At 49.7% G+C, this 18,323-nt stretch overlaps 1 protein-coding gene across 2 annotated transcripts; it reads right to left on the bottom strand.

The window, feature by feature from the left end:
* Positions 1-10,453: 10,453 nt before the first annotated feature.
* On the bottom strand, positions 10,454-15,179 carry LOC131897185 (cytochrome P450 2D28-like). 2 transcript variants are annotated; one of them, XM_059248086.1, is made up of 9 exons: positions 14,991-15,179; positions 13,971-14,142; positions 13,527-13,679; positions 13,261-13,421; positions 11,953-12,129; positions 11,664-11,805; positions 11,272-11,459; positions 10,733-10,874; positions 10,454-10,632 (listed from the first exon to the last, which is right to left on the bottom strand). In XM_059248086.1, exons 1-9 carry the CDS (start codon positions 15,177-15,179, stop codon positions 10,454-10,456), a joined length of 1,503 nt encoding a protein of 500 aa, XP_059104069.1. The 2 variants fall into 2 exon arrangements, with proteins under 2 accessions (XP_059104069.1, XP_059104070.1); XM_059248087.1 differs by lacking the exon at positions 13,527-13,679.
* Between the last annotated feature and the right edge of the window lie 3,144 nt (positions 15,180-18,323).

Genomic DNA, 18,323 nt, shown 5'->3' with positions numbered 1-18,323 from the left:
TTACCATTCAGCCCGAGCGTGTAGAACAGGAAGTGAGCAGGCCAGGCAGGGCAGCCCCAAGGTTCTTTCCTTCCCAGATGCTGTCCAGGGGAGCTGCATCTTCAAGTGGAAAGAGCTCCGCATGAACTGGGTGTAGTGGTCATGCCAGGCTGGGCACAGTGAGCACAGTGGGCAGCTCCGTGGAAGCCTGTTCTGAAGTAGTCAGACAGCTGACATGCCATGCAGGCAAAGTTTTGAGGGATCTGTGAACATTGCCACAGACTGGGTGTCTTGGTTAGGGTTTCTATTGCTGTGACAAAACACCATGACTAAAAAGCAAGTTGGGGAGGAAAGGGTTTATTTGGCTTTACACCTCAACATTGCTGTTCATCGCCCAAGGACAGAAACTCAAGCAGGATGGGATCCCGGGGGCAAGAGCTGATTCAGAGGCCATGGAGGGGAGCTGCTTACTGGCTTGCTTCCTGTGGCTTGCTCAGCCCACCTTCTTATAGAACCTGGGACCGGCAGCTGAGGATGGCACCACCCACCATGGGCTGGACCCTCGTCCACTGATCACTAACAGAGAAAATGCTGGATCTCATTGATGCGTTTCCTCAACTGAGGCTCCTTCCTCTAATGACTCTAGCTAGTGCCTCGTTGACACCCAAAACCACCCAGTACACTGGGGTAAGACCACCCTGGAGGCTCAGAATTACTTGGTTGGCAGGACACCAGCTGGCTATGACAGGAAGTGCCACTGGTTGGTTTTGTGGTGAGTGAGGGGCAGTGGGAGGAAGGTGGCTGCAGTGGTGGAGTCTTGTGACAGGTGGGAGGTTACAAAATTGACCAAGAAGGCCAGAATCAGAAAAGGGCGGTTGTTACATTGGATCTGAGAAATCTGAGATACTGTCAACAGCGGTCAGATAGACACTGGAGCCCAAAGATGGGTCAAGTTCTTGTCACATGGTGGACTCTTTCCGTTATTCATCCTTTGTTTCTTGTTGGCTCAATAGATCCCACGTCTTCCACATGGGATATGGAGGCAGTGTCCTCCTCATGCCTGAGGCCTGTGATTAGGACGGGCAGTGATGAGGAGAATGTGAAGATGACTCCTGAGCCTTCCAACACATGCGCTTGTGTCCCGAGCACAGCTGGGCACACTGAACGTGACATCTCATCACTCACTGGGGTCAGCACAAAGGTGCGGTCCTGCCCTTGGGGATCCAGATTTCTGAAGACCAAAGGCTCAGAAGTCTCAGTGGAATCCAGGCAGGAGCGCTTCTGCTGCCCCCTCCAGTGTGGCAGAAGGGAGGCAGGAGCTGAGTGAGAGGAGATGGAGTCCACACCATGCAACACCTCAGCAAGGACTAGATCCTGGGTTCCCTCCTCTCTGCTGCCGCTGCCACCCCCTTCTCTGCTCACGTCTATGTCACCGGGGCCTGTGGGGAACTCCATGCTTGTTGCTGGCCTGAAGCCGCCAAGTCTGCTAAATGTTGCTGTCCATATTTCTTGGCCTTTCCCAACCCTGGTAGGATAATATGTCACCCTAGCTTGGGGCCCAGACAAGAGTCTTTCTCTAGCTCGAACTTGACCTGAATGGAGCCCTGAATGGGAGTCAGGACAGCAGCATGGGTCACAGTCAGGAGTTAGGGGACAGAGACAACTGTGCTCTGGTCACTGATAGGTTTAGGCTGGTGGCTTCCTCCTGGTTTGTCCCAGGACCCTCCCAGGGCAACTTCAGAGGACTGATGGTTAAACTTGCATGTTAGCTGTCCCACATTCTGCCTCTCTTCAACTCTCCTCTCTTCTGTGTGTCATGTATGAAGTCATGAAAGAGTAGCATTGGTGCTGACTGGGTACAGGTGTGCAGGGTGGCATATGCCGACTCAGGCCTGATTTTCCTGCTTCAGGCTAAGTGAGCCCCCGTGATCTAAGTGCACCAAGCAGGTGAGGGATGTCACACACTGTGTGTTATAAAGTCCCTGGTCTGTCACCAGCTCTTGGGGGATGACCTGGATGCTCTGCTAAATATCTGCCTGTGGTGGTATTTTACTTGTACTGAAATGTGATTTTAATTGTATGTTAATAAATAAAGTTGCCTGGGGTCAGAGCTATTAGAGCCATAGCAAGTGCGTGGCGGCGGTGGCACACGCCTTTAATCTCAATACCATAGAGGACCTGGAGGGCTGTACATACAGGCAGTGACGAGGCAGTCACGTGTTTGGGTTTACAACCAATGAGAAGGCAGAACAGCTAGACTATATAAAGACATACACACAGGAAGTAGGTCCCTTTTGGAGAGCTCTCTTGACTGAAGAGGATTGCTGAAGCAGGAAAGGTGAGGCTCTTAGCTCTGACCTCTTGGCTTTCTTCTCTGAATCGGCTCTGTGTTTCTTATTTAATAAGACGGTTGGTTACATCTACATCTGCCTGTTAGCACTGTTTGCTCCCTTTCATCCTCCATCTGTGTCTCTTCAGCCATGTGAACAAATGTGTCCTGTCTGGATCAGTGTGACTTCCAGGGGGACTGGGGTCTTGACATTCATGTCAGCTGCACAAGTCTGCCATGTCCACAAGAGCAACCTGGAACTGATTCCTGGTCTTCAGGATTCAGGGGTGCTCCCAATTCACAATTCTCTGCACACATGTCAACAGATACTTGATCACTGTCCTTTGGACTCCACTAGAGGAGGACAAAAGGATCCTGGGCGTGTCCTGTCCCCTGACACATGTGACAGACAGCTGGGGGTGTGCCCAACCCCCTGAGCTCTGCTGTCCCTTTCCCTCCTGCTACTTTTCTTCCCTGTCCTCGCTCTGCAGTCACCTCTGTGGGGACAGCAGCCTTCCCAGCTCTGGGGGCCTTTCCAGGCGCTCATGCACCTCAGAGTCTCAGGGAACTCCTGCATCTCTGTCACCAGACAGAAGCAGTGTGGGTCCTGTCAGGCTCATGACACCTGTCCCGGGACCCCTGGAGTCCTGCCCCTGCCTGCAGTTTGTCACCTCCTCAGTCAGCGCTGCTGTGTCTTTCTGGTGAGGAAGGGTCAGCGGACACTCTGAACACCAGCACTGTCCTTCCTTCCTCTCTTTCCTCTCATCCTTCTCTCCTGCTTTCCCTTCTTCCCATTCAGTTTCCTCTTTTCTCCCCCGGACCCCCCCAGCTCTCTGTTCGTGAGACCGTGATCCTCAGCATGGGACTCTGGCAGTCCTAAAACCTTGCTTTATAGCCCAGGCTAGCCCCGAACTTGCCATTCTCTGTGTCTGGTTCCCAGGTGCTGAATCTGCAGGCTGTGCCTTTGCACTAGGGTGAGCTCAACCCTTTCCCATAGCATTCAAGGTTTCCATTAGGAAGGCTCAGGTGCAGGGTGAGGGGTGATGGTGGACAGTTCTCTGAGGACCAGATGCAGACAGGGTGAGAGTTTAAATGAGAAAGCAAGTGGCAGCCATAAAACTGGTTTATTGTGGGAAGATCAGAGTGAGCTAGGGGCTGGAGTAGAATCTGTGTCCTGCTAGCGATTGGCTCAGGCTGGTGGCTTCCTCCTGGTTTGTCCTAGGACCCTCCCAGGGTAACTTCTGAGGCCTGATGGATAAACCTGGATGTTAGGTGTCCCACATTCTGCCTCTCTTCAAGTCTCCACCTCTCTCTGTGTATCATGTATGACATCATGAAAGAGTAGCAATGGTCTGACTGGGTACAGGTGTGCAGTGTGGCATGGACCGACTCAGGCCTGATTTTCCTGCTTCAGGCTAAGTGAATCCCAGTGAGGTAAGTGTACCAAGGATGTGAGGGATGTCACACACTGTGTGTTGTAAATTCTCTGGTCTGTCACCTGTTTTTGGGAGATGACCTGGTGCTCTGGTAAAAATCTGCCTGCTACCACTATTTTTCCCCATTCATCCTACTCAGCCATGTGAACAAATGTGTCCTGTCAGGATCAGTGTGACTTCCAGGGGGACTGGGGTCTTGACATTCATGTCAGCTGCTCAAGTGCGCCATGTCTACAAGAGCAAGCTGGAACTCAGTCCCTGGTCACCAGGGTTCAGGGGTGTTCCCAGTTCACAATTCTCTGTAAACATGTCAACAGATACTTAATCACTGTCCTTGGACTCCACTGGAGGAGGACAAATAGAAAGGACCTGGGCATGTCTCTCCTGGACCCTGTTCTGTGTGTCATTTCCCTTTGCTGGTTTCAACTGTCTGGGTTCACTGAAGTGAGACCACAGTTAGTCTAAGGCCATTCCTGGGTCCCTGCTTTCTTTCCCTAGGCATGGTGGGAAGTGCAAACCCAGTCAGCTTGGGAAGAGTGATGTGACTCCCTGGGGTGACTGTGTCTCTGAAGATGCTGCCTTGGGAACAGTTATTTTGGGCAAAGGAAGGCCAAGAGATTCTTTAAGGTTGGTGAAGCTCATGGTAGAGGACACAGCGGGAGTGTTGCCAATTGTGTATGGAATCCCAAACCCCAGAACTAATACTTGAGATGCTTCACACTTGGTATGTGAACAAATGCAGCCCAGTGTGGTGTCACAGGCCTTTAGTCCGAGTATTTGAGAGGCCGACACAGGTGGATCTGTGAGTTCAAGGCCAGCCTGGTTTACAAAGCATGTTCCAGGAACCTAGGACTATTACAATAGAAACCCTGTTTCGAAAAACAAAACAGAACCCCCAAACAAACAAAGGATCCAATAAAAAGAAGAAAAGTAAAAGGGAAGGAAGAAAACAGAAAGAAATGCAGAATTATAAATTTTTTAAAATGACAAGGCAAAATGAGGAAACAGTCAAAAGACAAAACTGAATGGAAAGGGAATCAAAGTACAACAGAAGTTTATCAGTCAGGTCCGAGCGGGAACCTGACTCTAAAGAGTCAAGATCAGGTCTAAGAACGGAGCACCATGATCCCAACATCCACAGCAACTGAGGCAGCTGTGCATCGGTGATGTGAGCTTTAAAACTGGTGGGGGGACAGATAGGAAAGGCAGTGAGAGCCCCAGTGGATTAGTGGGGGTCAGTGCAGGGAGGCAGGAAAAGCCTCTCTAAGTGAGTGGGAGCAGTGGGGAGATAGTTGGAGTACATGTGGGGTCATGTGGGGCGTTTGGGGAGTTATCTGGATCACTTCACTGAGTGGGGGCATTGGGGAAGATAATTAGACCCCAGTGTAGGGCTGAGGTCCCACACTTGTTCAGGAAAGCAAGACACACAACTAGGAGATTTCTCAGACCAATCTGAGATAGCTGAGAAATGGTCTGAAAATCCTGGGGAGGCCACTAAATTGGTCCAGCAACTTTTCACATGGTGGTCTCTTTCCTTTATTCACACTTTGTTTCTTGGTGGGTCAATCTTCCCCCAACATCTTCCACATGGAGGTATGGAGGCAGTGTCCTCCTCATGCCAGAGGCTGTGGTTAGGATGGCAGCCATGAGGAGAATGTGAAGGTGACTCCTGAGCCTTCCAACAAATGGCACCTGTGTCCTGGGCTCTGCTGGGCACACTGCACATGTCAGCTCATCACTCCCTAGGGTCAGTGTGGGTGCAGTCCCTGTCCTTGTTGGGGATCCAGACCTCTGAAGACCAAAGGCTCAGAATCCCAGTGGAATCCAGGCGGGAGCTCTCTGCTGCCCCCTCCAGTGTGGCAGAAGGAAGGCAGGAGCTGAGTGAGAGGAGATGGAGTCCACACCATGCAGCACCTCAGCAAGGACCAGACCCTGGGTCTCCTCCTCTCTGCTGCCCCTGTTGCCACTCACTTTCCCATGTCTATGTCACCGGGTCCTGTGGGGGACTCTACACTTCTTCTTGGCCAGAAGCAACCAATCTGCTAACTGTTCCTGTCCATAGCTCTTGGCCCTGCCCAACCTAGTTAGGCTTTTATGGCACCCTAGGTTGGGGCACAGACAAGTGTCTTTCTCTAGCTCAAACTTGCCCTGAATGGAGTCCTGAATGAGAGTCAGGACACCAGCATGGGTCATGGCCAGGAGTGGGAACAGAGACAACTGTGTCTGGTCACTGGCTCAGGCTGGGAGCTTCCTTCTGGTTTACCCCAGGACGCTCCCAGGGTAACCTGTGAAGTCTGATGGTTAAACTTGCACGTTAGATGTCCCACATTCTGCCTCTCTTCAAGTCTCCTCCTCTCTTCTGTGCGTCATGTATGACATGAAAGAGTAGCATTGGTGCTGACTGGGTACACATGTGCAGGATGGCATGGACCAACTCTGCTGTGGGATGTCCTGTATGATGTGAATATATGTTGCTATGACTGATTGATAATAAAACGCTGATTGGCCAGTAGCCAGGCAGGAGGTGTAGGCGGGACGAAGAGAGAGGAGAATTCTGGGAACAGGAGGGCTGAGGCAGAGAGATGCTGCCAGGCGCCACGAGGAGAAGCATGGTGTAAGATACTGGTAGGCCACAAATCACATGGCAAGGTATAGATTTATGGAAACGGGTTAATTTAAGATATAAGAACAGATAGCAATAAGCCTGCCACGGCCAAACAGTTTATAAGTAACATAAGTCTCTGTGTGTTTACTTGGTTGGGTCTAAGTGGCTGCAGGAGCCGGGTGGACACAGGAATACTCCAGCTACAAATGTCGCCCAATGGGTTGGCAAGAGTTTCCACCTAAAACCTGAGAAAAAAGATTCTAAAACGGAGCTAAAAACAGCTTCCTAGTTGTTTCTCTCAAGCTAATGGCAGCCTGCGGGTTTGAGCTACTCTATGGTGAGTCCGTGGCATTGCGGGCTTGACCGATGCTATGTTACGCAGAACTGTCCCTGAGCTGGGCTCTATGCTGTGTGTTGGATATAGTTTTTGCTACTTAAAAAAAAAAAAAAAAAAGAGGTTTCTGTACTACACGCTGCTGGATGGAATCATAGACCCACTGCTTTCCAGAGTCTGTGGTAGCATGGTTCCCAGAGCTGCTGGTAAATGTATCACCACCGTGTTGAAAAGCTGAGGTGGGTGGAGCCAGCAGCCATAGCTGCCGTTTGCATCTTAGAATGCTGCAGTTTAAAGCGAAAGATTCACAATAAGACAGATTCAGATGGGATAAACCCCTAAACAGTTTACAATGTGTGTAAAAATGTACATAGGCTTGAAAGAGAGAAAAAATATATGCAGTTATATAAAGAAATAGTTTTTAAAAATAAAGTCTTTAGAGAGACAGTAAAGGTAGTACAAAAATAAGCCACACAAAGATGGATATTACATAGAGAATCTGGATTGTGTTGTCTTGGGGATTTTTAACTGCAGAAAGACATTTGATTGTAAAAGCTGTTGAGTTATGTATATGGATATGTATGCCAATATGTATATTTTAATGATACCTTGACTTCAAAATTTGGATCTAAAGATATGTTGCTTTGGAAAGGAGGCTCTGCTTTTGTTTCCACAGAAAGCAAAAGGGTATAGATTTGTTCCAGATTAAGATACATCAGCTTTGACCAGCCGAGACTCCCTGAAAGGTCTCCAATGACAACATGGCCCAGATGACCCAACATCCAGAATGGTTTCAAGACACCTGGCTCAGACAATACAGCCTCATGGACTACTCCATAATCCTAAAAATTTCTTTATGTCCCCATAAGATACAGCGCCCTCATCCAGTAGGTAGTAGTATGAGAAGCTATGACCAAATTCCCAAATATACCAAGCTGGCTTTGGAAACGGAATTGGTTCACTCCTTCTCTAAACCTAAGCATATTCCTGAAAGAAAAGGTTGAGAGATTCTTGTGTCCCATATCACAAGAGCCCTCTGGTGTGGGACAGAGAAAAACCAATATTTTTATTTAAAGCAGGTTGATTATAAATGCAATCTCTTTCTTAAGAAGAAAAGGGGATAATGTAGGTGTGGTAGAATGAAATGGTAGATTAATGAACCTACTTTTAGAGAAAAACAACATTTTAAAATGTTTTACATTGCTATGGATTTTAGTATATTGATACAAGTTTAAACTTAATTTTGTTATACTGTATATATATTTCTACTCTTGTTTGAGGTATAATGTTTATGTAACTCATTTAGATTGTAATGGATAATTAAAAAATACAGATTAATAATTTGTCTTCTATGATAGTCAAACTTATAGTCATGTTAAATTTTCTAGGTATACATAGATATAATTCAACTAGGTAGGTAATCTTCAAATACTTCAAATATCTACAGAATATGGCATTTAAAATGTTGTAAAAATTTGGACTTTATAGACAGTGAGACATATCTGCTCCTGGCAGCACCAATTTACTTCAGAGAGGAGGGTGGGCATTGAAGACACTCCATATAAAGTTTATCTTCTTCTTGGCCAAAACAGTCATTTGGGCAAGAAACTGTTCTTGCCTAGATGCTTGATGGACTGGACATGCAGGACCCATAAGAAGGTGACCACTGAACTTTGCTTGACAAAATGGTCCTTCAGGTTCCTGCTTCGCAGAGGAAACTGCCAGACATTCTACAGGACACAGAGAGAAGTGACTGAGAGACTCTAGGCCTGTAGGCTGAAGACAGATGCCCCTACTTTACCGAAGAACTTTGGATGAGTGTCCAGGCTGCCAGCTGTCTCTGTCTACTCTCGAAAGACTCCCAAAAGTTGCTTGCATCCTTCTCCCATTTCTCAGGTAATATTATATCCTTCTGAGGTCTTTGATGTAGTTGAAGACTAGATAGTTATAATTTCCTTAGTTATGATAAAAGATAAGTTAGATATGAAACCTTAGACTCACAAATATAGGATAGATAGGATATCTTCTTTAATTCTGCCAAATACAAAATGGACTAGATATTATAAATAGACTAATATTGTAACTGTAATTCTTGCTTGATAATTGGTTTGTTATATTAATTTTACTACGTTAAGGTAAAAATCTTCCTTTTTGAAAAAACAGAAAAGGGGAAGTGCTATGGGATATCTTGTGTGCTGTGAATATGTGTTGCTATGACTGATTGATAATAAAAGGCTGATTGGCCAGTAGCCAGGCAGGAAGTATAGGCAGGACAAAGAGAAAGGGGAATTCTGAGAACAGGGTGGCTGAGGCAGAGAGATGCTGCCAGCCGCCACGAGGAGAAGCATGATGTAAGATACTGGTAAGCCACAAGCCACATGGCAAGGTATAGATTTATAGAAACGGGTTAATTTAAGATATAAGAACAGATAGCCAGAAGCCTGCCAGCGCCATACAGTTCATAAGTAACATAAGTCTCTGTGCGTTTACTTGCTTGGGTCTGAGTGGCTGCAGGAGCCAAGTGGACACCCGAATACCCAGGCAACACAACTCAGTCCTCATTTTCCTGCTTCAGGGATGAATGAGTCTCCATGATCTAAGTGCCATGAGCAAGTGAGGGAAGTCACAAACACTGTGTGTTATAAAGTCCCTGGTCTGTCACCAGTTCGTGGGGGATGACCTGGATGCTCTGATAAACATCTGCCTGTTAGCCCTGTTTGCTCACTTTCATCCTCCGTCTGTGTGTCCTCAGCCGTATAAACAAATGTGTCCTGTCTGGATCAGGGTGACTTCCAGGAGGACTGGGATCTTGGTATTCATGTCAGCTGCTCAGGTCTGCCATGTCTACAAGAGCAACCTGGAACTGATCCCTGGTCATCAGGATTCAGGGGTGCTCCCAGTTCACAATTCTCTGCACACATGTCAACAGATACTTAATCACTGTCCTTTGGACTCCACTGGAGGAGGACAAACGGATCCTGGGCATGTCCTGTCCCCTGACACATGTGACAGACAGCTGGGGGTGTGCCCAACCCCCTGAGCTCTGCTGTCCCTTTCCCTCCTGCTGCTTTTCTTCCCTGTCCTCTCTCTGCAGTCACCTCTGTGGGGACAGCAGCCTTCCCAGCTCTGGGGGCCTTTCCAGACGCTCATGCACCTCAGGGTCTTGGGGACCTCCTGCATCTCTGTCACCAGACAGGAGCAGTGTGGGTCCTGTCAGGCTCATGACACCTGTCCCTGGACCCATGGAGTCCTGCCCCTGCCTGCAGTTTGTCACCTCCTCAGTCACCTCTGCTGTGTCTTTCTGGTGAGGAAGGGTCAGCGGACACTCTGAACACCAGCACTCTCCTTCCTTCCTATCTTTCCCCCATCCTGCTCTCCGGCTTTCCCTTCTTCCCATTCAGTTTCCTCTTTTCTCCCTCCCTGGTTCTGTGTTTGTGAGACCGTGATCCTCAGCATGGACTCTGGCAGTCCTGAACCTCACTTTATAGCCCAGGCTAGCCCCAAACTTGCCATTCTCTGTGTCTGGTTCCCAGGTGCTGAATCTTCAGGCTGTGCCTTTGCACTAGGGTGAGCTCAACCCTTTCTCCTAGCATTCAAGGTGTGCATTAGGAAGGCTCAGGTGCAGGGTGAGTGGTGATGGTGGACAGTTCTCTGAGGACCAGATGCAGACAGGGTGAGAGTTTAAATGAGAAAGCAAGTGGCAGCCACAAAACTGGTTTATTGTGGGAAGATCAGAGTGAGCTAGGGGCTGGACTAGAATCTGTGTCCTGCTAGCGAGAGACTGCACAGAGCTCATAGTGGGAGGGAGTTGTCACAACACCAACAACTCTCTGGTCACTGGGCCGGGGCTGTCCAACAGGCACCGAGAAGCTAAAGCGCTGCAGGAGGCAGGTGAAGAAGAGGAAGAGCTCCATGCGGGCCAGAGGCTCCCCCAGACATGCTCTGCGGCCTGTGGGTGGGAGAGGGGATCAGTCAGTCTGGGGCCTGATGGATGCTCCACCCTCCAAGGCCCCCTGGGAAGGGACATGGAGCCAGGCACCCCCCAGGACCTGCAGAGAATGGCATGAAGGCCTCATGCTTTACAAAGCGTCCCTGGGCATCCAGGAAGTGTTCAGGGTGGAACTGGAGGGGCTTCTCCCAGACAGTCTCATCCTTCAGCACGGAGGACAGGTTGGGGATGAGGGTCGTTCCCTGGCAGGAGGCACATGGAGTGAACATGGACTGAGACATGGCTAAATGACCCTGGTCATCAAGTTCACATAAACATCCTCTTCCTGCACACACTGGATTCTTTTACTGGACCTCAGTCCCAGAGCCCCACAGCTCCTTCTCTAATGCCATGCAGGGCCCTGTATGGAGTCTCCCGTTGGCACTTAAACAGACCTATTTCTGTGTACAGTGTTCTCTAAAATCCCCTGTGGTCATTTTCATAGGCCATTTCTCTTTCCAAAGGACTCTTGGTGGCTAATGTGGGTCTAAACCAGGCTGGTTCCATCAGCATGTTGGACATCCAGGTCATGCTGGTCTTGTTCTTTCCTGCCCATGTATGCTAGTGTCATGATGTAACAGTTTGAGGGCCCATGCCTACCTTGGGGATGAGGAAGCCTTGGACTTCAATGTCACGAGATGTGATGCATGGCAAATTCAACGGGGAGATGTCCCCAAAGCGCTGCACCTCGTGAATGACAGCATTGGTGTAGGGCATGCGGGCCTGGTCTGCCATCTCTGGCCTTCTGGCCTGTCCTATGACTTCATCGATCTCCTGTTGCACGCGGCCTGGAGGGAGAGCAACTTCTCAGTGAAGCATTCCCAAGGGACTTCCCTTTCTCCTCTCCTACAACCATGTGAAGGGCTGAGTCCATGTGAGCAAGACGTCCATGAGTGTTGCTGGTGTCTGGCTTAAGTCTGTGCTACACGTGTGTTGATTTTGCTCAGGGAGTGTGCCTGTCTCTCCTCCCTCCCAGCCCCAGCCAGGCTCACTCTGCACATCTGGATACAGGATCATGAGCAGCAGGGCCCAGGATAGTGTGGTTGAGGTGGACACTATCCCTGCAGCGAACAGGTCAGCCACCACTGCGTGTAGGTTCTCATCATTGAAGCTGCTCTCAGGATTCCCCTTGGCCTGGGCCAGACAATAAAAGTGGGTCAGTGGGGAGAGAAGTCTGGAATGGCCTCCCAATGTGTCCACCACCCCAGGGGCTGAGGCACTTGGTGATACACAGGATGGCAGCCCCCAGCCCCCAGCCCCATGTTAACAGCTGCCCCTCACCTTCTCCACCTCTGCCAGGAAGGCATCAGTCAGGTCTCGGGGTGGCTGTTCAGGGTCCTGGGTCTTCCTGTGCTCAGTCAACAGGTCATTCAGCATTGCTGCCAAGTTCTTCTGTCCCTGGAAGACCTTGTCAGCCAGTCCTGGGATGCGCAGGAGGATTGGGAACATGTTAAGAACCTGTGACAGCCACAGAGGAAGTGTCAGTGCTTCCTTTAAAATTTAATTAATTACTCATGATTCATTATTGTGTATGGGGCTCATGTGCCATGGTGCATGTGAGCAAGTGATAGGACAATGTGTAGGGTCCATCATCCGTTCTTAGTGGTTTTCACTCTTTTGGGAGGCCCACCACCCAGTTCCAAATTAAACATACATGGAAGCTTATTCTTATTTATAAATGCCCGGCCATAGCTTGACTTGTTTCTTGCCAGCTTTCCTTAACTTAAATGATCCCATCTCTCTTTTTCCTCTGGACTTCTCCTGTTTCTTACTTCTGTAAATCTTACTCTTACTCCATGGCTTGCTGGGTGGCTGGTCCCTGGAGTCCTCCTCCTCCTGTGGCTACTTCTCTCTCATTACTTTTTCCTCTCTTTACTCCTCCATCTCTCTTCTCTTCTTCCTCCTCCCAGATTTCTCCTTCTATATATTCTCTTTGCCTGCCAGCCCCGCCTGTCTCTCTCTCCTGCCTTGCTGCTGGCTGTACAGTTCTTTATGAGATCAGTAAGGTGTTTTAGACAGGCCCAGTAACACAGCTTCACGGAGTTTAACAAATGCAACATAAACAAAAGTATCACACCTTCAAATAATACTCTACTGTAATCGTCTCTACCCTACATGGGTCCCAGGCATCAAACTCAGGACTCCATACTTGCTTGGCAAGCCCCTTACCCACTAACCACTCGGCTGGCAGCTTGGTGTTGGTTATGCTCAGTGTCCACCTGGACGCATCTCAGATCCCAGTCTCCTTCACAATGGGCCCAGAGTCTGCTTGTCCCCACCCATCATTGCCTCCTCCTCAGTTCCAGCCCTCAGGCTCTTGTAGCCCAGGGTGAACAGAAGGAACATTCTACTCTGGAAATCACATAATTGTCTGGCTTTTATGTAGACATAAGGTACAGGTTCCCTCTCTTTCTAGAAGCCCTGACTTTGATCCACTTCCCCTTCCTGTTATCTGATGTTAGTCAAGCCCCGGGCCTTTCCTCCTGCAGTTGACTCCCCAGAGACCTCTCCCTTGGTCTTTTCTGGCAGTTTCCTCTGTGACCACCGATAGCATAAAAGTGGTGCAGCAGGCTGTCCCGAGCCTCCTACCTCAGGAAGGAAGCCAGAGATGTTCATCAAACCTTCTTCCAGTAGTTTCAGCAACCTGATAATGTAAGGGTCTTCATATGCAAAGCGACGAGCAAAAATGAGAGACGAGATCACATTGCACGTAGCTTTGTCCAGCATGGTGTTGGGATTGAAGGGCCGCCCTGGGATTGGATTTGCAAACAAGTTATGGGAGTGGATTTGCAAACAAGTTATGTACTTTCCGTGTCTCACTCACGTGCCCATCTCATCCCTCACCCATCACCTACCAGCCTGGTCGGCCAAGGCATCACAGAGGTGGCCAGCCTCTTCTGTCACCCACTGCTCCAGGGATTTCTTGCCCAGGCCAAAGTTGCGCATGGTGGACACAGAGAATTTTCGCTGCTCTCGCCACTCGGGTCCGTAAGGTGCAAGGATCACTCCTGTAGACACATCTGTGTGTAACCAAGGACACCTGGCTCTGCTGTCCTCTGCTCCTGCCATTCCTCTTCTCCTGTGGCATCAAGGTCACTCATAACCTCCCACCTCACCTCCCATCCACACAAACTTCTCTAGCCCTCTCCAGCATGCTAAGTAGCTTCCATTATGGATTTCAGTGGCCTTTCTTGAACTACTTAACTGCCTGATCATGTGTATTCTACCCTGTCTTTCCTCTGCTCACTGTCCCCCAGGTGTGGCTCTGAAGCCCTGTCATCCCCCATACAGCCTCTTGCCTTTAGCTTTTGGACCAGCGCTCAAGTGTTCAAAGATGGGTATTGGGGGGCGGTCTGCAGTGAACTCTCCACAGTTCACCAGCACTTCCCGAACCGCCTTCAGTCCATTGATCACAACCACGGGCTTCCAGGCCATCTGCAGGCGGAACACGTCACCATAGCGTTGTTGAAGCTGGAGGAGAGGGACAGAGCACTTAGGAAGTGAGATGCCCACAGATCCTTGAACCAGCTTAATGCATAAGTACTGGCACAGTGTCCGTGTCCGTGTCCGTGTGTGTGTGTGTGTGTGTGTGTGTGTGTGTGTGTGTGTGTATCAGTGTGTGAGTGCACAATGAGTATGTGTGCATGTGCTTGTGTGTATGTGTGTGTTTGTGTATTTGTGTGTGTGTTGTTTTTTTCATACTTAGTTCTTACATTCACTGGGCAAAAGCTCTTCCACTGAGCTCCGTGCTCTGTCTCAGGCGCCCTGTGGCTGTGGCATGCCATTTTAAGTTCAATAAAGGACTCATGGTAGATATGACACCTGTTGTGATCTTGCCAGAGCCTGGACACTGTCCTGGGGCCCCTCAGCATCTCATGACACATGAAGAAACTGGTTCCTTGAGATGGGCAGTGAGGCCAGAGACCACACAGCAGCAAGGGATTTGCACAGCCACAGCTCCCTCTCTCCACTTGGTCTCTGCCAGACATGCTGAACTAGATCTAAGATCACGCACTTCACTAAGCCCTCATCTGTGACAGGATCATAAGGACTTGGGTCCTTCATGATTGCTGCCCTGTTAACTGGATCTGCACCCTGCTGTCACACCCTCATCACCTCCTGGATTTTGCTTCACCTCCCAAAAAACATTTGCCCTAGAAAGTAGAGTGTCCTCAGACCTGGCAGTGCCTGCAACCAGAAAGCTGATTGTATTGTCCCGTGCTGGAGGCCCAGCTCCTGTCTAACCTGTGGCTACATCCCCAGGATGTGGTGCCATAGACACTGTAACCTCGGTAACCATCCACCATGGACTGTCTCACCTTGTAGATGCTGTTTGGAATGTTGTTGAGGTCCACCTGCAGCAGGTTGCCCAGCACAGGCAAGGGCACAGGGCCTGGTGGGTAGCCAGAAGTCCAGCGCTGGCGGCGGTGCATCAGATCCACCAGTAATATAAAGAGGACTGTGAATATGGCCACAGACGCCAGGCCATACCCAGTCAGCAGCTCCATGTCTGTCCACTGCTGCCCAGGCTTCCAAAAAAACTATGTCCAACACTCACAACAGACACCTGGGATCAGGACGTCCCAACAGCTTGGAACCTGTCACCTTATAAGGGACTGCCAGTGGTGCCCTTTTGTCCTTTGCCACAAGTTTCTGTGTTTTGTTTGGTCAAGTGCAGTGATGGGTCAGAGACCTTCGGTCCATCAAAGAGCTGAGCATAGAGGTTCAGCCGGGCTGAGCACGATGGGCAGATGTCCAGTGGAACACCTGCTTTAAGGTGCATAATCATTACCTGTAGAAAAATCATCAGGTTTGCCACCCGTGTGCGGCTTCGGGGGCTTTAGGACACTCCCTCTGAAAGCAGTAAGACCTCACCAAAGCTTCATGGAAGGTTGTGTTGGCCAGAGAGGATGGCCTCACTGTCAGTACATGTCAGTGGCTTCTGTGGGTGTGTGAGCAGTGGGAGGGTGTCCCCTGCAGTTAGGGGAAGGAGGCTGCAGCCCCACTGAGTGAGTGAGGGGCAGTGGGGGAAGGCCACTGGAGACCCTGTGGGTAAGTGAGACACAGTGTGGGAATGCAGCAGGAGTCCCTGTGTGGCAGTGGGGGGCAGAAAGGAAAGGCAGTGAGAGCCCCAGTGGATGAGTGGGGGTCAGTGCAGGGAGGCAGGAAAAGCCCCTCTAAGTAAGTGGGGGGCAGTCAGGGAGATAGATGGATCCCCTTTGGCTGATTGGGGGGGCAGTGGAGGAGTATCTGGATCTACTTTGGCTGAATGGGAGCAGTGGGAAGGTAGTTGGGGCCCATGTAATCCTCAGTGTAGGCCTGAGGTCCCACACTTGATCAGGAGTGCAAGACACACAATTAGGAGATTTCTCAGACCAATTCGAGAGAGCTGAGAAATGGTCTGAAAGCCTGAGGAGGTCACTAGGTTGGGCCAGGAACTTGTCCCATGGTGGTCTCTTTCCTTTATTCACACTTTTTTTCTTCGTGGGTCAATCTCTCCCCCAACATCTTCCAAATAAAGATATGGAGGCAGTGTCCTCCTCATGCCAGAAGCTGTTTTTAGGATGTGCAGCCATGAGGAAAATGTGAAGATGACTCCTGAGCCTTCCAACAAATGTCACCTGTGTCCAAGGCATTGCTGGGCACACTGCACATGTCAGCTCATCAATCACTAGGGTCCGTGAAGGTGCAGTCCTCTCCTTGCTGGAGATCCAGACCTCTGAAGACCAAAGGCTCCATGCAGCACCTCAGCAAGGACTAGATCCTGGGTTTCCTCCTCTCTGCTGCCCCTGCTACTCATTTTTCAGCCCACATGTATGTCACCAGGGCCTGTGGGGGACTCCATGCTTGTTGCTGGCCTGAAACCCCCCACGTCAGCTTCCTGTTCTTGTCCAGAGCTCTTTCCCTGTCCAACAAAGTTGGGATAATATTGGACCCTAGTTTGGGGCACTGACAAACTTTCTCAACCCCCAACGTGGCCTGAATGGAGCCCTGAATGGAAGTCAGGACAGCAGCATGGGTCACAGTCTGGAGTTGGGGCACAGAGACAACTGTGCTCTGGTCACTGATTGGCTCAGGCTGGTGGCTTCCTCCTGGTTTGTCCTAGGACCCTCCCAGGGTAACTTCTGAGGCCTGATGGTTAAACCTGGATGTTAGCTGTCCCACATTCTGCCTCTCTTCAACTCTCCTCCTCTCTTCTGTGTGTCATGTATGACACCATGAAAGAGCAGCATTGGTGCTGACTGGGTACACATGTGCAGTGTGGCATGGTCTGACTCAGGCCTGAGTTTCCTGCTTCAGGCTAAGTGAGTCTCAGTGATGTAAGTGCACCAAGCAGGTGAGGGATGTCACACACTGAGTGTTGTAAAGTCCCTGGTCTGTCCCCAGCTCTTGGGAGATGACCTGGGTGCTCTGGTGAACACCTGCCTGTTAGCCCTGCTTGCCCCCTTTCATCCTCCATCCGTGCCTCCTCAACCATGTGAACAAGTGTGTCCTGTCAGGGTAAGTGTGACTTCCAGGGGGACTGGGGTCCTGACATTCATGTCAGCTGCTCAGGTGTGCCATGTCTACAAGAGCAAGCTGGAACTCAGTCCCTGGTCACCAGGGTTCAGGGGTGCTCCCAGTTCACAATTCTCTGTACACATGTCAACAGATACTTGATCACTGTCCTTTGGACTCCACTGGAAGAAGATAAATAGTAAGGACCTGGGCATGTCTCTCCTGGACCCTGTTCTGTGTGTCATTTCCCTTTGCTGGCTTCAACTGTCTGGGTTCACTAAAGTGAAGACCACAGTTAGTCTAAGGCCATTCCTGGGTCCCTGCTTTCTTTCCCTAGGCTTGGTGGGAAGTGCAAACCCAGTCAGCTTGGGAAGAGTGATGTGACTCCCTGGGGTGACTGTGTCTCTGAGGATGCTGCCTCGGGAACAGTTATTTTGGGCAAAGGAAGGCCAAGAGATTCTTTAAGGTTGGTGAAGCTCATGGTAGAGGACACAGTGGGAGTGTTGCCAATTATGTATGGAATCCCAAACCACAGAACTAATACTTGAGATGCTTCACACTTGGAATGTGAAGAAATGCAGCCCAGTGTGGAGTCACAGGCCTTTAGTTCCACCCCTTGAGAGGCCGAGGCAGGTGGATCTGTGAGTTCAAGCCAGCCTGGTCTACAAAGCATGTTCCAGGAAACTAGGACTGTTACAATAGAAACACTGTTTTGAAAAACAAAACAAAAAACCCAACAAACAAAAAGGAAGGAAGAAAAGAAAACAGAAAGAAATGCAGAATTTATAAATTTTTTGAAATGACAAGGCAAAACGAGAAAACAGTCAAAAGACAAACCTGAATGGAAAGGGAATCAAAGTACAGCAGAAGTGTATCAGTCAGGTCCGAGCTGGAACCTGACTCTAAAAGGACAAGATCAGGTCTAAGAACGGAGTGCCATGATCCCAACATCCACAGCCACTGAGGCAGCTGTGCATCGGTGATCTGAGCTTTAAAACCGCTCATGATAGTTGAGGAGAACTTTTTGAGACATTGTGTACACCTAGCGTGAAGCACTGAGAGACCCCCAAACAAAGCATTCGAGGGGTTTTGATGTTGTGACTTCCTGTTGTGTTGAAGAGAAGGATTCATGGATTGCTGCAACACATAAGTCT

This window comes from Peromyscus eremicus, chromosome 20, assembly GCF_949786415.1.
Source record: "Peromyscus eremicus chromosome 20, PerEre_H2_v1, whole genome shotgun sequence".
NCBI classification, from domain to species: domain Eukaryota; kingdom Metazoa; phylum Chordata; class Mammalia; order Rodentia; family Cricetidae; genus Peromyscus; species Peromyscus eremicus.
Note: the sequence above shows the minus strand (reverse complement) of the source record. Positions and strands in the feature narration are given on the sequence as shown.

What these genes read in the sequence shown, in the direction of transcription:
- LOC131897185 (XM_059248086.1), bottom strand. Translation starts at nt 15,179, where the DNA reads ATGGAGCTGCTGACTGGGTATGGCCTGGCGTCTGTGGCCATATTCACA. An exon ending in TGCCTTGGCCGACCAGGCTG is followed by an intron (nt 13,422 to 13,526) that starts GTAGGTGATGGG and finishes ATCCAATCCCAG; the next exon opens with GGCGGCCCTTCAATCCCAAC. An exon ending in TCTCTGGCTTCCTTCCTGAG is followed by an intron (nt 12,130 to 13,260) that starts GTAGGAGGCTCG and finishes TGGCTGTCACAG; the next exon opens with GTTCTTAACATGTTCCCAAT.